Source organism: Vigna angularis, chromosome 3, assembly GCF_016808095.1.
Source record: "Vigna angularis cultivar LongXiaoDou No.4 chromosome 3, ASM1680809v1, whole genome shotgun sequence".
Classification (NCBI taxonomy): Eukaryota; Viridiplantae; Streptophyta; class Magnoliopsida; order Fabales; family Fabaceae; genus Vigna; species Vigna angularis.
In genome coordinates this window covers 7,647,437-7,669,213 of record NC_068972.1, presented here as the reverse complement: position 1 = coordinate 7,669,213, position 21,777 = coordinate 7,647,437, and the positions used below count along the sequence as shown (strand labels likewise).

Genomic DNA, 21,777 nt, shown 5'->3' with positions numbered 1-21,777 from the left:
ATTGAAGAATATTATGTGTAATTTGAAATTACGCATTAAATAATAAATCACATCTAATAAAATCTTAAATAGTAAAAAGTTACAAATAATCAATTACACATTTAAAACGTCACTAGTTCTAAATTTTGATGACTTAAACTTATCTTGAATTAATAGAACTTAAATATACTTTAAAGGGTGATGATACTAGTCTCTAATAGATTTTGATTAACAAAGATCAATAAATATTCTTTGTGAATATCTTTTGTTCTTAGATTCACATGTGATCTATATTTATCATACGGAAACATGTTTGATGAATTAATAATTAGATGAAATGTTTTATGATGTCATTGATATGACAATTTTAATTGAACATATCATTAGCTTATCAAATAATGCATTTTTATTTATATGATTACAGAAATGCGTTTATCCAGGGTATATGTTGTGACAAGTAAAATAATTAGGTAAGAATGAACGAAAAGAAAAATATTTTGTTATAAGTTTTTTTTTTCTCACACGTGTTTTCTCATACATGTATGTTTATGTGAAAATTAAATTAAATTGTTCAAATAAAAAATATTATATATATATATTAATTTAATGGCATATAATTTTTATTGTTTTTAAACATCTAATCAATATTTATTTATTTTATTTATTTTTTTCTGTCACATCGTATATATGAAATCTATTAATTTTTATGTTATTTAGTATTTCGGGAGGTCTAGCGTTTTTTCTTTTCCATCTGTTTATTAGTTTACTAAATTTTATTTTTGGTAAATATGACATTGGCATTTAAGAATATTTACATTGTTCAGAATAACTATTTATTTTGGTAAATATGACACTGGCATAAAGAATCACTCTATATTAAAATTATCATTGTGCGTGTTTAACTAATTAATTACGTAAGCTAAAATTAACTCCACCTGTTAATATTCAAATATTTTTCTATTAATATCTATCCTTTTATTCACAATTTTCCTAAACAAGGATCTTAATTAATGTCTTGAAATGAATTGCCAGCAATGGTTTAACAAATTTCGTATTACGGTTCGAGTCATCGATGATTTCTATTTAAGTTCACGTTGGTTTGCTTCCATTATGTGTATGGGAAAAAAAATAAAATATAGCAATAAAATAAAATAAACTTCAATGACCTTTACACCGTACCAAGCTAATAATAGAAATGAAAATTATATAAATTCTAACATGTTATGAAAGACAATAGATAATTTGATTAACACAGTATCATTAAGAAAACTAAATTAGAAGGAACTTAATGTATGCATGATAACGGTGACCTTATAATACAATCACACCCTGCTTTCGCAAGAAAGCTATTTTACTATAGAATTCCCTTTTCTCACAAGATAAGCACCACTACAAATTCTTTCCAGAAAGGAAATAAATAAAGTTCAGCCATTTAGTTTGACAGTTCATACAGAAAGCTCAGATGATGATGATTGCCAACAAGTTTATTTCCACACAAATTTGGTTATGGCAGACTATTAAAGCATCTTGCACGCCATTCACTTTATTTTCTAGGAATCACTCATTCTGTAACATTAAGATGCGCACTCTAGAATTCAATAAATCAACTATTTGATTATTGGACAGTAACAGATTCCAGAAAGTATGGTTGAGGATTTCTTAGCCATTAATCTTCGTGTTACATTGTTTATTGAATACCATTTTATCAAATATTCAAAGATGCACAATGAAAAATAACCATAGAAATAAAATAAAATAAATTGGTTTTTCTTACTAATATGGAATAATTTGTTTATGAAATTACAAAAATGAGATACTTTATTCAGAAGGAAATTGTAAATTACAACGACCTCGGTGATGGCAATTCAATCTTCTAAAACCCACAGAATGCACACGTACAACAAAGAATAATGCTCTAAAAACAAATATTTTGTGTCAGATCATAGCCATCTGTATCTACACAAAGCCCTCTAAAACTGCCCTTTTGGGTAGCAATGGCTATTACCAATAGACTCTACTACATGCAATGTCGACTTTGACAAAAAATTTGTGCATATTGCAGTCATTTTCTGTATAAAAGTATATCTAACCATGTAAGACCTGCATTTCCTAGTCACAATTCAACCCACAAAGTTCCAACACAATGTCATCTTTTGACAAAAATGGGTTGATCCTCACCCATAGAAGTGAGAAGATTGAAGCCAGAAGAATAGACCAGACCAAAATGATGGTGGGAACACCTTCCTGTTTTCCCATGACTCCTTTGAGGAAGGGGTAAAGATGGACAATGACCCAAAGAGCAAAAAATAGTTTGCCAAACAGAGGACCCCATGAATCATAACCATTGTTTATTGCATCTGAAACACCTACAATAACTCCAACTATGTTAATGATGAGCAAGGTCAAAGGAGGGATCAACAATGATGTCCACTTGAAGAGGTAGAGTTCAGCAAAGTCTCCATCATCCGCAGCTTTGGATGTGACCGTGAAGTTTGTGTTAACTCCTGCCAGAACCTTGAGCAAACCCTGAAAGAGAGCGAAAAGGTGTGAGGAGGCACCACCGATCACCCAGAACTGCTCATTCCTCCACCAGTCATGTATGCCAACACCTCCCCACTGCATTTCAAGGATGCCTGTTGCAGCTATGGATATGAAAAGCGCCATGAAAATGATACTGGCGTAGTTGCTAATCTGGCAACAAGATAATGAAGCATCAGCTAAAAGCACGATACCGTGCATCACAAGCATCCTATCTATATGTATGCATCGGTAGAATATAAAATTGCTCTTAATCGAAAGACCATGTCTGCATATCTAACAATTGATCAAATAGCAGGAAATCGTTTTCTTTCATTCCATCCTATTATAAGCAGCATAAGCAATGCTGACTAATATAATTTCATTTCATTCCACTCCACTTCATTTCATCTCTTTGCATAAATTCAAACATAAAAGGGTTAATCAACATTTACTTTATGATATCAAGTCCAGAGTTGATTTGATCCTTACCTCTGGGACTATGAACTTTCCAGTGAGTAGACAGACAGCCGGCAGGGTGCAGTATGCAATTAAGGGAAGTGATGTTAAAGGATAAACTACTGAGTTTATGTAAGAAAAGCGCTCCAGCCATTTCAAGCCACAACCATAACCATACCATATAGGACAATGCTTACTCAACAGGATCTCAACAGATCCAAGTGCCCAACGGAGAACTTGATGCAGACGATCTGAAAGATTTATGGGAGCTGAGCCCTTAAAAGCAGGCCTTTTAGGCATGCAATACACAGATCGCCAACCGTGACAGTGCATCTTGAAACCTGTTAATATATCTTCTGTAACAGAACCATATATCCATCCAACCTGAAATACAAGTGTAATTTAGTGTTGTTACACAAACACATGTGATAGCATAAACTCCAGCTGAGAGAGCCAAGAGATGTCCCATACCTCTTCCCCCCACTCTGTCTTATCTTCATAACCGCAACTGATGACATGAATGGCTTCTTTCAAGAGTGATGCCGACGTTGCTCCTTTTGGAATACCCCCATCTTCCATAAGCGTTGAAGCTATGAAAACAGGCGATTGCCCAAATTTTTTCTCAAATTTTAGTTGTGACATTAACCACGACTTCTCGCTGTCAATTCCTGTGATTGGGATTTCAAGAGGACTAGTTAGTATTGCAGAATATTTTTTTAAAACTTTCAAATGACAGGCAATGCCAATTTGAGAAACCTTGTACCTTCAATCCCCTCTTCAATATTTTCTAGTGCATGTATTTGCTTTGTAGCATCCTTGTTTTTTATTTTCTTTCTTGGACTTGACTTGACTTTCCTATTTTTGTTCCTAGATCCACAACACAGACAGCACCATTTGGGCCAACAGTTACAAGTCTTCCTTGGTGGTTTCTTCTTAGCAGGGGCATCATATCCATAGAGTGCTTGCCTTCTAAAAACACACCCAGTTCCTACATATATTGGTCCTTGGATGCCATCTAAACCTTTCATGTTTATCTATATAAATATAGAGTCAAACATAGATTAGTCTTTCCTTCAAAGCACAGTAAAGTAAACGTAACATAAATCCGCAACAATTTGTTACTTACATCAAAGAAAACAACATTGCGATTTGAGTATCTATCATGACGATCAATCCCATCAAATCTTTGAGGAAATTGTACATAGCATATTTTTTTTCCTGATGTAGGATCCATCATGAAGCACATGGCTTCACGAAGTGCTTTGCTGTTATTTATGTAGTGATCACAATCGACATTGAGTAGGTATGGAGCATTTGAAATGACTGCTGAGACTCGCACCTTGACAATTAATTAACCAAACCGACACATAAAAACAATGATCAGGAAAAATGAAAGGCGCAATAATGCTAAAAGTTTATCTCGAAAAAGAGAAGAGACTATACCAAGGCATTCATAGCACCAGCTTTTTTATGGTGTTCAAATCCTGGTCTTTTCTCTCGAGACACATAGATAAGACGAGGCAACTCGTTCCCTTCAATATCACGAAGACCATTTTGACCAAGGAAAACCTGGGCAAACGCATCACAGTTGAATTTAAACTTATAAAAACTGGCAAAATATTTTCACCAAGGTAGAATTCAGACCAGAATAGTACTCACTTGAATCATTCCAGGATGATCCCTGACACTGTTTCCAGGCCACGGAGTCCCATCCTGCATTGTCCAGCCATCCTCAGGAACCTTCTGTGCCATTGCAACCAATGCATTGATACGCACTTTGAACTCTTCATACTCCCTCTGCCACCAGCATTGAAAACACCAAATACAATATATCATTGGCTTTGAGAAGGGCGCCACAAGGTAAAACAAAACCATAATGAGAAGTGGTTCAAAGTTCAAACCTTGATAGCACGACGCTCCCTGATGAATATTGCGTCCACTTTGTCTTTCAAATAGTCAACCTTCTGAGCAAAATACCATTCAGGTGCCCGAGGTTCAATGCTGAACTTCTTACAAAATGGAACCCACTTTCTTGCGAATTCAGAAGTCTCTGAAAGGGCTTCGAATGTAAGCATGGCCGCACCATCATCTGAGACATAACATGCAACTTTCTCCACTGGATAATCTACAGCAAGGATGGATAGAACTGTATTTGCAGTTATAAGGGGAGGTTCTTTCATAGGATCAACTGTACTAACAAAAACGTCTATATCAGCTAATTCAGATGGCTTTCCTTCTTTCTCGTACCTGGTAAATTGTGCAGAGAATTAGCTATGGACTAGTAAAGCATAACATTTCCAAGCACGCAGAAAGAAGTATACCTCAATGACAAACGATCCAGGTATGTTTCTCGCTCAATTGGGCACCATTTGGGAAATTGATCCAAAATCCATGACACCGCAAACCAGATTTCACAAATTACTGATGTCAGCCACAATGCATATGCGTCATTGACCGGGTGGAGAATTCTATAATGAAAAAATAGGCCAAGAACAACAATCCGGAGTACTACTATAATTCGATATGGACTGATCTTGCTTGGACTAATTGGCAACTTCCTCCACAGTGGCTGCCTCCCTTCATCCATTCTGTTACAGTTTCAAATAAATAACTCTTAAAACACAAGGGAAGGATGTGATAGCAATTAATGCATATTTAGTTGCATTATTAAGTAATCTTAAATATATAAGCTCATGAAATGAAAACAGAAAAAAGAATCATTTTATCCTATAGCTTAGCAATGATAAGAATTAAATAACAGCAGACCTACTTTGGCAAATCAGGGTCATCAAGCTCGTCACCATTTTTCCCACCATCGTTACCCCGTTCATGCTTAACTACCTCAGTTTTTTCATTCTGCCTTTTCTTCCACTCCTCCATTCGTTCCTTCCATGCGACACTTCCATATCCATAAACCGCTAAATCTTTTTTAGGATCCATAGGCCTGGGTTGAACTGCATCACCACCAGCCTTAAGTGTAAAAAAACACAAAAAATGGATATAGAAAACTAGGTTGAACAGAAAACAGATTATAGTAAACATTGTACACAAGCAAGCCAAAGCTAATAAAAACAACATACCTGGCACAGTTGAATCAGGAAAAGGCATAGGATGGACGCGTTTCCCACGAGACATAAATGGGGGAACAATTAGAGCATGTTTATCAGCAGAAATCCCAATATCCTTAATTGAAAAATAAATCATAATTAGACAACGAGGACCCAGAAATGTCATAACTCATAACTATAACAAATGAACTACGAAGAGATTTGAAAAATCAATTAACCTCGTGATCATATGTCAGGAGAGGAATATCAGCAGCCACAGAAGATGCATCAAACTCTGATGGTGTGGTGATGCCTGGAGCATTCATTTGTGAACCATGACCAGTGTTGTGGTGAGAAGAGAGTATGGCCTCAACGTGACCCTGCCTGATATTGCTTCCAATGTCAAACTCATTTTCCAAATCATCAATGTCCTCTTCTTCCTCATCACCCTCAACTCTGGGACTACCTGATGTTTGTTCCATTGTTACTGAAATCTATGTCCCCCAGGTTATATATAACAGAGAGATGAAAGTAAAAATTGGTTGAAGACTCACCCTTTAGGCGCTTGTATCTGGTTTTGCACTGAGGGCAAGCTTGGTTCCCCTCTCTTCTTTCATACTCATAGCAAGGTCTACACACCGGGAATGCACATTCATTGCATGCAACAAACGGTTCACCATCCACAGTAATCTCTATCTCATCCCCACAGATCTGGCAAATTTGCCCACTCAATTCTGTGACAGCGTTCTCCTGCAAATTATGTGCAATGTCAACCTCAAGCTAGATCCCTAAAATTAAACAACTGGGTATTAACAGAAGATGGAAGGTGCACGGATTTTCATTGCAGAAGATATGTAGAACCAAATTGGAAAGGCTTCAGGCAGTTAATTATCAGCTCTGAAATTGTGAAAAAGTAGAAGACCATATAAAGAGTGAAATAAAGAAAGAAAAAGGACCCCCAGGTACTGAATTGGTTGAAACAGTTTTTCCTATTTCTTTCACCATGAAGCCGGAGGAAAACTATAAAGCAAATGGAAGATTCTCAGAATGTCAATACACTAGTGGCAGCTTGAAACTCTCAACGGGAATAGTAGAAAACATAGGAAACTTACTTCCACCTAAACAACCGATAACTCATTAAAATACAAAATGTCTCAAGACTAAAATGAAAAGCTTCGCCGTGGAAATCTACGAGAAAGAAGTACTAGGAATTTTCATTTTTATTTTATTTTTTCAAATTCTTCAAGCGGCTTTGAGACATGAGTTATAGAGAAAAAACACAAGCAGAGAAAGTATCGGATTTTGAAGGCTATGAAGCTGCAAAGAAGAAGAAGCCACACACACTCCCTCACCCTTGCAGTTTCATCAGCATTGATGAGAACAAACTCATTCCGGTTATGTGAGCCCGCAACAAGTCTCCCCTTAGTATCCATTGAAAGCAGCACTCACCACCACCACAACCACCTGAATCTTCAAATAACACAAATTCACATTGAAACACAGAAACACCTCACACCCTCAGGTACCATCACATTCACAAGAAACACCCATCCTCACACACAGTACCGAGTAAATGACAGAGAAGGAGGAAAACAGAGAAATTTAAAGGCTGGGAGTGTTGGAGAATGGAGAGTGATTAAATGCAGCAGGCTAATTAAGAAAGCGAGTGCCTTTGGTGGGTATAATGAATGAAGGAAGCCTCAATGATTCTTTTCTTGAGAAACTGAGCTTCGCAACAGATGGGGTCTGGCTGTAAAAAAAAAAAGAAGGGAAAGCCGTAAGAGGGGTGGTAGCTCCGTGACAGACAGCAGATAGTGTAACAACTAAAAAACAAGGGAAAAAATTGACTGTGAGAAAGAGGGGACAGAGAATCTAGACAGGGATTGGAAATGGAATTCAAGGAGTATCTGAGACACCAACAGAGAAAAACAACGCGGGATGGGATATATAATAAAAATAGTCGTGTGTTTGTGTCAGGAGAGTCTTTGGATCTATTTTTATACAGTATTTACCAAGAAATCTTATTGGGTAAAACAAATCTATTTTATTACATACCATCTCATATAATAATAGTAGTAATTAATAAATCAGTGTAACTGTATGGTTTGTTTTTAATACCACCTATTACACGTTTATAAAAGTTATGTGTGGTTAACTTTAAAATGATGTTAGTATGTTGAGAAAAATGTTGTTGACTCTCCATTAACAAATATGTCGGTTTAGTTTTTTAAAGGACGTGTTAAATTGGAGTTAAATATTCTTAAATACTCACAATTCTTTAAAAAAGTGTTCGAAATATATATGACTAAAACTTAAACATTTAATATATGTTTTAGCAATATACTTTTTTACACCGACACCAAACTATAATTTTTTTTATAAATTTTTATAATAACTATTTAAAATAGTATATAGATAGTTTTTGTCTCGACGTAAATAATAATTTTAATTAATTGAATTGGTAGTAAAAAATATATAATGAAAGGATAAACATATTATAAAATGGTGTTCTGAAAAATGAAATGAAATAATAATTTTACATGGGATTTTTCTGGAGACTTTTGAGGAATCCTATGATTGGTTTAACGAACTAAAGGATGGGGCCACCACTCAACCTCGGTGTGAGCGGACGCATCTGGGAATTAATATACATATTAGATTATTTTCTTTTAACTTTTTTAGAGTAAAATAAAAAACTTTTTTTTTCTCACAAACTAAAACTAACTTATCTTTACTTTTAATTACAAAAATAATTTCAATTTTTTAATTTCTAACTTATAAATAAGTGAGTTTTAATACTTTCCTTTTACATTCCTCTTCTTAAGAGAACTTTAAAAAATATTATTCAAACAAAATCATAACTTTTTTCATTTTGTAGTATAGTAGGTGACACCAACTTATGGATCAGGTGTTATGGTTCCGCTTTTTTAATGATTTGATTTCTTGGATATATAAATTCAGTTCAACCAAAAAAATTATGGTTGGTGTTACTGCTACTACTATTATTAATTATAAAATTAATATAAAGTTTTAATTTGTTTTAAATTTTATTATTTAGGTAATTAATAAATTAATTAATTACCGAAATATCTCTCGCGTGTATGTTTCTTGCCTCATAATTTGCAACTAAACACCAAAAACTCTTCTTGATTTATCTTTCTTACTTTAATGTTTGAAATATTGACAAAACATCATATCAACAATGTTGGCACATACATTTAAGAAAAAAAAACAAAAAAAAAATATAATAAGTACTAAAAAATGTACAAATTTTTATTTGATGGTCTGAAAAGCTCAAATTCATTGAACACTTACAACTAAGAAATGATTCACTGTTTTTCTTTAACAATAAAAGAGCATAATTTCAAAATAGTATGTATAACTAATAAAAAACTAAAGACAAAGGCTCAGAAGACAAGCATATTATGAGGTTAATTTATCTAATATAACACTAATATTATTTAATCCGCTAAGAATTGAGTTTTAAATCTAAACAAATCCCACAAAATCGGCTTGTGAAGTGAGGTCTGCACTCGCTTATATATTTTAAATTGATTTTATTTTGAATTGATGTAGGACTTCTAACACACCCCTTACGCCGAGGTATATATATCTCGAGCGCAAAATTAAATATTAATAAATAGTCTAATAGCAATCTGATCGCAGGTGGAACAATATGCCCAACAAACAATAAATATCGCTAGGATGAGCTCTAACTATAACTTTGATACCATGTTAAAAAATTTAAAGAATAATTCTAATGTATTATTTCAAAGAGTAGAGGGTCATATATATATATATATATATATATATATATATATATATATATATATATATATATATATATATATATATATATATATATAAGGACCATATAATCATTCATCTATTAAGGAAATGATAGGAGCACAAATCTGCACAACTTATAATAATATATAAATTATAACTAACACAATATTTGATTATCTAATATTCGTTAATAGAATATTTGACGTGTCTTAACAAAATCTGTGTGATTCTTTGCAATTTTTATACTAGCACGATGAAAATAAATGTTGTCATAGGAAATATTACCACTATATATTCGTAAGCCTAATGGTGCTGATTCATTTTGTTTCCATGACTGACAATATATAAACAGTGTGCACGATGTACAAAATAAGAGAAAAGATGGAAAGGAAAAGAAAAGAAAAGGTGAGACACGGACAAATAACTTCTGACTTCACTATTGCTTGTGAAAGTAATTGACAAACCGCAATAGTGACAAAATCATGTTTCTTCATTTATTTTTCTAAAGAAATAGGCAAAAAAAATCATCTCACAATTGTTTCATTATAGACCTTTGACCTCAATGTAATAATAGAGCATTACAGCAACAGTGCTGATATATTAATATCCAAAACTATTTTATAACTACAATCTTTTAATTGAAGAAAATCTTGAAAAGGGAAAGCTTTGGAATAAAAGAAAGACCTAATAAATCTTCTAGACTAATCAAATAGTAGTGTTTTAGCTCTACTAAGATTTCTGTTAAGCTTTGTGGCTGAGATGAGTTTTAATTAGTAGGTATATCTTAGTGCTTAAAGTGAACCCACCTTCCACTAAATTTTTGGATTTAGTTAACTACTTATCTGTGCTCATAATATCATAGTATATATTAAAAAAAACTATTGTAATATGCAGATAGCTTAACTAATAAGTTTTTGGTGCAACATACGCAAAGTAATTATTTTGAACAGCATTAACTGAGTGAGTTTGGTTAAAAGACAAAGGAAAGGGGGGACCATAAGGTCTTTAATGTCGAGATAGGTCACCTTCTCCTAGTCTATGATTGCATTTCTTAATTAGGTGACCTTCAATTATGTCACATAAGATACATTTATTGTCACTTTCTTCCCGATATATTTGTAAACTCAGAATAGGAAAATAACTACCATATTCATTCTTCTTTCAACTTTCTATATTCAAGGAATGATGGGACATTTTCAACTTTCTACATTCCATGCGACTTTTTGCAGTGATCATGTAAATCAGAATTTGAAGTACGCTTTCTTTTAGTTTAGCTAAGCCAAGATAATATTTTATCAAGCTAGGGCTACGAACATGAAAAATTACACAAACTAAAGCACACTTTTCAACAGAAGGATATATGACATTTTTATTTTTATTTTCAAATTTACATTGATATTTTTTTCTCAAAGTCTATTTCTATTGTTCTTCATCATCGTAATAGTACACGTTTGTTTGATTCTTTATTAAATAAAATTAAACACCAAAACTAATTATTTTTAAAATTGGTTAGAAGTCTCACGGTTAGAGATAAAACTAATTCATAGTATATAAATGGATGCAAAACTCACATTTTAAATCGATTTTGTAGAGTTGAGTTAGGCTTAAAGTCTACTTTTTATATATCAAAATTATGATTAAAGTCTATCTTATTAATAATATGAACAGCAAATTTTAAATCAAATTACGGTAATTTTGTAAAAAGGATTCTTATATATTGAAGTATAGTAAGGACGAGTGGATATTTCCTTGTTTGTTTTTATTGATTTTCACCTCCTTAAACAAATTAACTTGTTACATACAAAAGGAACTACTTATTTGTTCCCTGACTTGTGAAACGAGAAGTTAATATGAGGTGTAAGTAGATACATGTGCGACAATGTATATATGAAAAACACGTTTTCATGATCGTGGTTCTGACTATATAGTTATCGAAGCACTTGGTGGAAGAAAAGGCAAAGGTGGAAAGATAAAGGTTTAAAGAAGCAAAGGCGAAAGGAACAATAATTGTAAAGTGTAGTGACAATGAGCATGAGTGTGGTGCACTGTAGCTTATCTTTTCTGGTTTCTTCTTGACGACTCAATTGATCTACCTTTGTTTTCGAAGGAAGTTTCGAGTGCATGGGAGCAAGTTTCCACTGAAAGCCAAGAGTGATCCAGTTGTTGGATCTCCAAAATTAGTATGAGTTGAAAGCCTTTCATGGTCAATTTAATAATAATCTACTTTTAATTCAAGAAAAACCATCAAAGGGTATTGCACTGGCTACCATCTTCTCATTATAAGTCATTATAATGTTAATTTATTGTCATGCACATGCACTCACTCTCAACCTATAAACTTCCAAGTGTAGGTACGAGATGATTTAGGTTTAATTTTACACAATAATGAATGGGCAATTGAACAATTGTCCACCTAATAAAGGATACATAAATTGTGATAATTTTAGAACAGAATCATACTGATTCTGGTACCCTCATTATGCTACTGTCCACGTGGCTAGCATCATATGGTAATCTTGTGTTTAGTGCAGGGTTGGTCCTAAGTAAGTAACCTACCTTGTTTTCCAAAAGATTCAAAGAACCAATGGTCTTCAAGGCTTTTTGCTAAGATACATTTATGCAACTCCAACCAACCCTAATTTTTATCAAGGTTTATTGTACTATTACTACCTCTTATTTCATGTTTGATTGTATAAGGAATTATATCATTTTTATTATATAAATTATTAAACTATTAGTTATAACTAAGCTATAAATTTATTAATGAATTTATTTATTGAGAGTATTACTGAAGAAAACATGATACGTGATGAGTATTTTTTTCAGTGATAAATAATAAGACGAACACTAGCTATTAGAAAAGTAAGATAAAATAATAAAATTCAGGGCTCATATATTTCAGTCACCTGCCACGTACCATGTGGCTCAAATTAAAGAATTTTAAACAGTATTAACTGTGGGCAGTATTTTCTTTCTCCTTACAGTATTCGCAGGATGATTAAATTAATAGGATCAAAGAATAGTAATTAGGTAAAAGGATAATGATTGATAACTATGAGCAGCATTTAGTTGCTTACAGGAGTCAGACATGCCACGTGTGCTAAATAACTGGTGGTGGGTCCCACTTAGAATCGTAGAGTTATAAAAGAAAATGAGTCACTTTGGTAGTGAGTAAAAATTTTAAAATTCAGTGTGATGGTTGCGAATTGATTTATTTATCGACTTTTTTTTAATTTAATTTATATATTTATTAAAGTATAATAAAATTAGATTGATTTGATTTATTTATGTAGTATAATTAAAGTATTTATATATTTTATTTGATATTATTATAAAGATAGCAGTTACAAATTAAAGTATTAATTTATATGATTGTAATTTTTATAATTATTATTGAATAATATAATTGTATTTAAAAGATATAATTGTCAATTTATATAACTAGAAAAAATATTAAATGATTATTGTTTGTGTGTTAGGGATTAATCTATTTTCAACTTTATTTTGAATTTGTTTAACTTACGGATTAAATGAACTAGATCTAATTTTATCCACATTTAAAATAACAAATATTTTTCAACTGATATTGCATACTATTTTAGTTTTTTATAATTAGTTTGTAAATGAATAAATTTTTTGCTAACTATTTTATTATTAACATATTATCAATTCTCATAATTTTATACATTAATACATTCTTAAGAGTAAAATTAAATTCTATTTTAAAATAATAAATTCAAGTAACAGATTTGTTTCACGAGAAAAGTATTACATACACACACATATATTTCAAATCCTTACTGAAAATACCATATCACTTTCAGAATTAAAAATAACTGTTTGATTTGAAGCTTGGGCCCTGGGAACGAAATAATGATTCAAAATATTATTTGCTTACTTACAAAATTTTTTAGTACATACAATTCAGTAAATATGTAACCCAACTTGAAGGGCACAAGAATACTACTATGTACATTCTGCCTAAGATTCTCCACCTATCGGTCAGTCTGATATAGCATTAGGAGATCATTTGCAGATCATCACATTAAATAAGGTTAGGAAATTATTAAATCACTATTAGCCTCGCTTAAAATAAAAGTCCATTAAAGACTTATATTCTTTGAGATCCAACACTTACTTGAATATTGGATTACCTTTTCCAGGTAACCGATCCAACGGAAACGAGAAGAACTAGAGGACGAGCACAGATCGAAGACGACCTATGGAGAATGGACAGTTAGAAAAATACAGGGTAATCTCAGCCCTGCAACAACAATATATGATAATGGACTTTGATGATCATAATCATCATTCTGGTTCTCATTCAAGAGATGAACAATACACAATTGTGGCAGAACCACCCAGACCCTTTATTAATGGAACTAGAAGTGCCGAAGCTGAGACCAAATAAGTAGTGGAATCAACAGCTGAGTCCTCCTATCTTGATGTGAAAGAAGGTTGTGCATTTACATGATCAAATTACAAATTGGTCCTGCTTTTGAGGAACCACTCAATTATCAAGTTCATCTAGAGTGCGTAAACGCAATCGACAATCAGCAATCAACATGAAAGCTTTCCAACAATCGAGCTTTCTTTTACAAGACATTTAGATTAACCATATTGGCTAATGGCTATTTATTCATTTTTCCAAAGGGTTCTTCAGTCAAGAACTTGTTTGAAAACATTGTGGCCTCTATCAAGTTTCAATATTTTGTTTCATCAAACCGGTTTGATGAGTCTTCAGTCTCACAGAAGTCGAGGAACAGCTACAGCTTCCAACTGTGATTATTGAATTGCTGAAGTCCTGTACCCCATTGCCTTCATTGTTGAATGAGTTTACAATGCTTTGGCTTCCTGTAAGACATCAAATATAAAACCATTAGTTGGACAATGCCTTCAACATGTACAGGAACTTCAACAAAATTTCTCAGTTGGCAGATACCCACGTGCAGTTCCTATTTTATAGGAATGTGGGTAGAATATGAGATATACTGAAACCAATATTCCTATTATGAAACATTTAACCCATAAATGTAGTCAATTTTCAAACCATTACTGAACAGTTGTGTAGAAGTTCTGATACCGTATTATCACAATTTTTACCATTCTATGATTGGACAGAGCACTATAAATAACACATTGATACTCTGTATTTTGTATCATCAAATCTTATACTACACTGTCAGAATTTCAGAAAATGAGAATTTAAAATTATGAAAACACAAGAAGAAAATTCTTGTGACAGCAACTATTACTGGAGGTTAGTTTCATTCTCTATTTCCACTTCTAAGTTTTCATTCCGATGGTAGTATTTCCGTAGCAATCTACCCTACAACATGTCTAAAAGTGTTGTTGAATCAGTAAAAAAATATTATTGATTGGTATTTGTTTTAATATATAATATTTTAGCACATATAATATAAATGTCATGTTACTAGAATCATTGTTCTTGAATCCTAAGGACTTAAAGTTAATCAGAACACAAATCCCAAACATAATGTTCAAGACCATCTATGAAGGATATGGGCACAATATGATGGCTTAAGCCCATTTGCTGACTCAATTATCAAAACCCAATATCAGGTGTCAAAAGACATTTATTAAGAACTTTCCCCATGTGGATCAACTACAGTACATATACCTCAGCATTGCATTTAGGGCCAAGAGATAGTGGAAGATATCATATCACCCCACTTAAGAAAGGTTCGGGAACTGGTCCCGTCTTCTGTTTAAAAAAAAAAGTCCTATATCTGATTCTTTCAAAAGGAACACTAACCAATTCTTTTATAGGATTTACTAATCATTAATATAGATATTTAATAAAACCACTGAACTCTTAGGAAAAAAAAAGGTATGGAATAATTTGAAATTGATTAAAGTTAACCTGAACTTTACGGGATATATGAGTTGTTTAGGATAAGGGAGTAAAAAAAAAATATCACAGTCTATGCCCTTAATTTTATGTACATTATTAGATCTTTGTTTTTTCTTCCTATCTCTTTTTTTTTTATCACATCATACATCCTACGAACCTATAAATTTTATTTTCTCTCTGTGTGTATATCAAATATTGACAAACTTTTTAGTGTACATCATTTTTCTATAAATAATGATCAAACTAAGATTGTCCTATTTCATTCCAACTTCTTTTATTCATTTATGTCATGCTCAAACTTACATAAACGTGTTTTCACACTTTAAGTCCTATCCAGACATTACTTAATAGAAACATTTTAATAGTCAATATATAATTTTTTCTCAAAATAGTTAAAAATATTTTCGTACAACTTTTACAAAGATAAAATTAAAAATTCTTTTATGCAACTTATACTACAAAAATTGTAACTCTTCTCTACAATTTTCACATAAGAAACTTCTCATTCTTTTGAACACCGAAGTACTCAAATCTCCTATACATCCCATTGCAACCTTTTATCAGGATGCAATTACAAAAACTCTCAAAACACACATCTACCCCAAATTTTTAATACACACAAAAGATCTAAAAAATTTCAAATCACCACTGAAATATGTCTTGCGACAACTTGGGAGATTGTATTGAAATATTTCCAACTCAATAATTGGTGCTGAGCACAAAGTAAAAGCATGCATGCTGAGAAATATATTTCAAAATTGTAACTCTTCTTTACAATTTTCACATAAGAAATTTTCCATTCTTTTTAACACCAAAGTACTCAAATCTACTATACATCCTATTGCAACCTTTTATCAGGATGCAATTACAAAAACTCTCAAAACACACATCTACCCCAAATTTTCAATACACCCAAAAGATTTACTAATTGTAGTAAAAAAGTTCAAATCACCACCGAAATCTGTCTTACGACAACGGGTGGAGATTGTATTGAAATATTTCCAACTCAATAATTGGTGTTGAGCACAGAAGTAATAGCATGCATGCTGAGATATATATTTTAAATAGAAAAATTTAGTGAAAATCAAGATGGTGAGTAAAAGACCAACATACGAAGATCTCGCGAAAATCGGATCTTGTGGGGTGGCCATTGCAGAAGACAAAGAAATGGTAGCAGACGCGATTATGGAGAATCACGAATGAGTGGTATTGGCGAGTGGAGGTTCCCTTTGAAGGATAATTGACCTCGGCATTGGATCGAATGAAATCCAATATTGTTGGTGGATGTTGATCTCTGGTTGGGATCAGCAGCAGTGCAACAAGGGCTCTAAGAAGAAGCAGGAAAATACGATACCATGTAAACCAAGTGAACCACGACAACAGCCGGTAATGACTATGATTGTGGCATTGCTGAAGTTCTGGATGCCGTCAGCCTTGTTGTTGAATGAGCTTGCTATCACACCCACTTTCACTCCGCTTGTTGAGCTACAGCTATACCCTCCAATTTTTATTGTTGCATTGAAGAAGTCTTGCGTGCCGTCCATTTCATTGTTGAATGACTTTGCTATGGCACCTTGTCCAATACTTTCGCTTCCTGAAACATCAAAAATAAAACGATTACTGTGGTGCTAGGTTCAATAAATGATGCTAAGGTTAAGGGACTATATGGTGGAAGGCCATAAGCCCAGTACCAATTGGGATAATTAAGTTAATAATAGTAAAAGGTAAAGATAAAGGGACGGATAATAATCAAGAAAAAAACACTTAAAATGAGACATAACAGTTAATAATGGTTTTTTTTTTTTGGAATCTAAAGTCAGATAGGAATTTGGAGACGGAGAGGGAATAAAGGAGATCTTTGGCAGTATCAGAAAGGACAGAGTTCTTTACCAAATCGGAATTATCAGACTAGAGCAATTAGCAAGTGAGTACTCTCATATGAAACAATGCCTCTAACATACACAGGGAACTTCAAAGATGCGCAAAGCAAAACACTACTTTTCCTATATTACTGTAGAGAAAGGTAAGTTGATAATCCAAAAAATAATAAATTTTATAATATAATAATATAATTTAAAAAAAATTATGGATTGATAAATCAACCCTACTTCCCACAAATTCAACTTTAATGAGCTGAATTTTTTATTAAACTCAAAATTAGACCACATTAATTTTTTTTTAAAATTCAATCCTACACAAATTCATAATAAACTGAATTGGTTACACAGTTTTAACAATACTATTCACGAGACCAAGATGCCAATCAGTTATGTATGAGATAAGAGATTAAAGAATCTAAGGTGAAAGAAAGTACTTACAGGTAAAGTACTTAATGTATATATTGAGCATTAGCATTAAAAACTGAATTTACTTGAGGATCAAACTTTAATTGGCACATAACAGCTCCAGAGAGTCTGAGGAGAGAGCAATCCAATTCAAAATTAGAAATCCCCCCACCCTATAGTCTTCATGTGGGGACTGTCTTCTTTTGAACCTTTCGAAAACCTGGAACTTAAGGCCCAAATCCTAAAGAACCTGCAAAATCAGGTCAAACACATTAAATCACAATTTTTTTGAACAACGGAATTAGTTAAACAATGAGCTCTGTTGCATTCAATTTCATATCAAACCATGTTTCATAGTGACAATGTGATATTTTGCCATTACTTTGGCTATTAACTAACGGTTGATTACTGAAATTTCAAATCCCAATGATAATATAAGAAACCAAAAAAGCTAATTTGTATAGCTCTGTAACACTGAAAACCTAGTTCCAACAGAATGTCCTGAGAATACATGATCTCAGCTGTCTGTTCTCTTGTTACCCCGACGGTCTAATGCCTAATAGAACAATATATATAGATATATGCATACCAAGTAAGATAAATTAAATCCAAATATCGGAACAAAGTTCCAAAATTCTTCAAACAAATTGTTTTCGACCACTCTGAAGAAGTTGGGAACGGTTAAGCAAATTAGGCATTCAAGGCGTTAACCCTTAGAAGACATCCATTGATAACCTTCAGTAATGGACAAACACCAATATACATGTGAAGCATTGAATCGTGGTAATAGTTTACTAGAGGTGAAAATTCTAGTAAAATTTGGGGGAGAAGTTATTTTCACGCTACCTCATCTATTAAAACCCAAGAGAACTTGGTTTGTTTCTAACTTTTATCCTTAATTTCTTTGTATCCAGCGTATAGCTTCAGCATAAGTGAATTGCAGCACCAGCTCGTGAGAACATATGAAGATTCTGTTCCTCATACATACTTGAGACCTGGTGCTGAACACAAAAACAAGGCACATACTTTCAGATCTAATCTGCTTGGAAATAAATAAACCAAAAACGCAGCATATATAAAATCATACACATTCCCAAGAGGAAGGAAAACATACAAAGATGTCACCGAATTTGGATCCGGTGGAGGAAGAAGATTCCGTTGCAGGAATGTCTTTGTCGTCTACAACGGAAAGTGGTTATGGAGAAACTAAAAGTGTTGTTGGCGAATGGTGATTTAGAAGTGGAGGGGATTTTGTCGACGTCCGATTGGGAGAAACAGTACCTGAGAAAGACAGAAAATAAATAAATAAATAAATAAACTAACGAAGAAATCGAACAAGAGAGTTTATTTGTTGATTTAATGATACCATGCAAGTAAAACGAGGTACAACAGCAGCAGCAGCCTCCAGTAAGCATGATTTTGGCGTTAGCAAAATTCTGAGTGCCATTCCCCAGATTGTTGAATGAATTCGTCACTTTACATCCACTGGTTTGAATTACATCGAACACTGAAAAATTAACAGAAGAAGAGATCTTTTTCGATAGAAAAAGTGAAGCCATTTTCAGATTCATTCTCCCAATATCCCTGTTTTTGTCTTTGAAAGAGAGAGGGTAGGTCCTTGCAACTAGTTGACTTTTTATATCTAAGACCACGTTCTCTTGGTTATTAGGATTCATTTATTCTAGATTATTGAGGATTCATTTCTAGAACATTCATACGTAAGAAAACAAATGTTTTGAATTAAAACAGTTGGAATGGTTATACAGCCAAAATAAAATCTCCATAATCATAACCTTAAGGATATGATTTAAATCAAGTATAATAGACAGCTCATAATTATATGCAGTCTTTTTAAGCCGCCGGTGCTCTACTTAAAGAAGATTCCTTGTCCGACTCTAATTCATATTGTATAGTTATTGAAAGAAAAAAAGAAGTTACACTAGTTTCTCTTATTTAAAATTAAAAAGTATTTATGTATAAATGCTTTATATTTATAATACCATAATTTTAAAAAAATAATAATGAACAGCAAAAATCGAGACAGGAGTACGTGTTGGTGAATTAAGGACTTATGAGTCCGGCACAAAAAATTTTACAAATTTACTTTAAATGTTTTTAAGAGTTTACTATATAATTTATTTCAATTCAATAAATGTAAAATATATTCAGAAAAATGATTGCGTGGTAATCTTTTTAAGCTTTTAATTAAAAGCTAAGATAAAAATTTTCAAGAAAACATAATATATTGTGTCGAAGTCAAGGTATTCTTGTTATGGTCGTCCCTTTTAGACAGTTGAGACAATGAAATTATTTTATATATTTAATTATATAAATAATTATTATTATCACAATTATAGTTTGTTTAGTATAGAAATTTAATTTTTGTGCAGTAATATAGAAAATGACATGTTATTAAAATAAAAACTATCAGCAAAAAATGGGCTTAATTTTGGAAAAGAAACTATTTTCAATTGTTTTCAAATATTCTTCAAGACACTGAACAACTTTCATTATGTAGAAACTGGAATGAAAAATTAAAAATTATACTAGTTATTATAAGAATTTAAAACTGGTTACGTGAACTTATTTTGGTAATTTATAACTTAAAGATATACCTGAAATGGATGATTGAAGAAGGACAAAGCTCATCAACACACAAAGTTCTAACTTTATAATCTTTCTTCTTCTGCCTTTGTTGAGGGAAAAATATTACTGGTAAAAAGTAACCTACCCAGAAAAAGAAAAAAATAAAATTAAAGAAAATATTATTTTCATTTTCTTTATTTTTTTTATTTCATTTTACTTTCTATAAAAACCAAACAAAAGGAAAGAAAAAGTTTTAACTTTATCTTAACAACTTAAAATAGCCTCTCTTTTATTATTATACTTTCTTTCCTTTCATTTTATTTCTTAAACAAGACATGTTCCTTTATTCTCTGGACTAACTTCAAATAACTTATAGTGAATATAAGTTCTTAACCATTTTTTTTAAATCTTTTATTTTTTCTAATTTCACGTAAGTTTTTTCAGATCATCATGTATGGAAAAAATTAACCATATAATCAAATTTCATTTTTTTTCCGATTATATATTTTCAAAAATAAATTCAAACGCCGAGCCTATGCGGAAAAAAATACTCTAAGCAACAGTATAAAATTATACAGACTTTAACTATATTAAGTTGTAGCAAATATGCCTCTGTTTACTTTTAGTGTCAATTATTTTTCTATTATTCGTATTTTTACGTCTTTTTCAACCTCGAAATAATTTACACATATTATATAATCATTATATGAGATGGGGAGAGATATGTATACAATAAAAGAAGTGCTTAACCATTTTATCACAATAACAAATATTATATTTCTTGCTTTTGTGGAATAAAAAGGAACGAAGACAATAAGTTATCATACATCACAAGAAAATATGAAAGCTAATTAATACATTTATTTAAACAAAAACACCATATATATATATATATATATATATATATATATATATATATATATATAATTTAGTTTTTTAAATACCGAAATTAGTTTCCATCGAATTTGACAGAAAAAAAAAAAAGACAGTGAAGGGAAAGCGGTATGAAAGAGCAAAACGAGGATTTTGATTGCTTGGGCCCAAAATAATATAGCTTGTTCCATCCCATGAAATCATGGACTTTTAATGCTGAAGAAAACTTAAAGAAAATTGAAGAGTGTTTCATCTACACCTACGATATCTTATCAGCATTTTCAAAAATTACAATTTTAACCTTCTACCATCTACATCTTTTTCAAATATTTCATTTTAAATGTTTTACGGTGCACCTAAAACACTT

At 32.1% G+C, this 21,777-nt stretch overlaps 1 protein-coding gene and 1 long non-coding RNA gene across 4 annotated transcripts; both read right to left on the bottom strand.

Moving 5' to 3' along the window:
* Positions 1-1,725: 1,725 nt before the first annotated feature.
* Positions 1,726-7,941, bottom strand: LOC108326230 (cellulose synthase A catalytic subunit 2 [UDP-forming]). 2 transcript variants are annotated; one of them, XM_017559603.2, is made up of 14 exons: positions 7,355-7,941; positions 6,557-6,752; positions 6,242-6,468; positions 6,036-6,138; positions 5,726-5,909; positions 5,277-5,543; positions 4,857-5,202; positions 4,615-4,752; positions 4,399-4,524; positions 4,082-4,294; positions 3,719-3,989; positions 3,427-3,623; positions 2,989-3,339; positions 1,726-2,670 (listed from the first exon to the last, which is right to left on the bottom strand). In XM_017559603.2, exons 1-14 carry the CDS (start codon positions 7,433-7,435, stop codon positions 2,089-2,091), a joined length of 3,282 nt encoding a protein of 1,093 aa, XP_017415092.1. In that variant the 5' UTR covers positions 7,436-7,941; the 3' UTR covers positions 1,726-2,088. The 2 variants fall into 2 exon arrangements, with proteins under 2 accessions (XP_017415092.1, XP_052730875.1); XM_052874915.1 differs by lacking the exons at positions 6,242-6,468; positions 6,557-6,752; positions 7,355-7,941 and having other exon boundaries at positions 5,726-5,925; positions 6,036-6,132.
* A 6,196-nt stretch (positions 7,942-14,137) lies between these two features.
* On the bottom strand, positions 14,138-19,571 carry LOC108325506 (uncharacterized). 2 transcript variants are annotated; one of them, XR_001831838.2, is made up of 6 exons: positions 19,318-19,571; positions 19,066-19,232; positions 18,798-18,952; positions 17,985-18,201; positions 16,780-17,260; positions 14,138-14,645 (listed from the first exon to the last, which is right to left on the bottom strand). It is a non-coding gene; the product is annotated as an uncharacterized LOC108325506 (long non-coding RNA). The 2 variants fall into 2 exon arrangements; XR_008247871.1 differs by having other exon boundaries at positions 19,066-19,157; positions 19,318-19,570.
* Between the last annotated feature and the right edge of the window lie 2,206 nt (positions 19,572-21,777).

Bases quoted from the DNA above. Each gene is read 5' to 3' on its own strand.
- LOC108326230 (XM_017559603.2), bottom strand. From the start codon at position 7,435: ATGGATACTAAGGGGAGACTTGTTGCGGGCTCACATAACCGGAATGAG. The intron at 5,544-5,725 runs GTAGGTCTGCTG...AAACTGTAACAG, and splicing joins GATGACCCTGATTTGCCAAA to AATGGATGAAGGGAGGCAGC. The intron at 3,990-4,081 runs GTAAGTAACAAA...ATATTTATATAG, and splicing joins GCAATGTTGTTTTCTTTGAT to ATAAACATGAAAGGTTTAGA.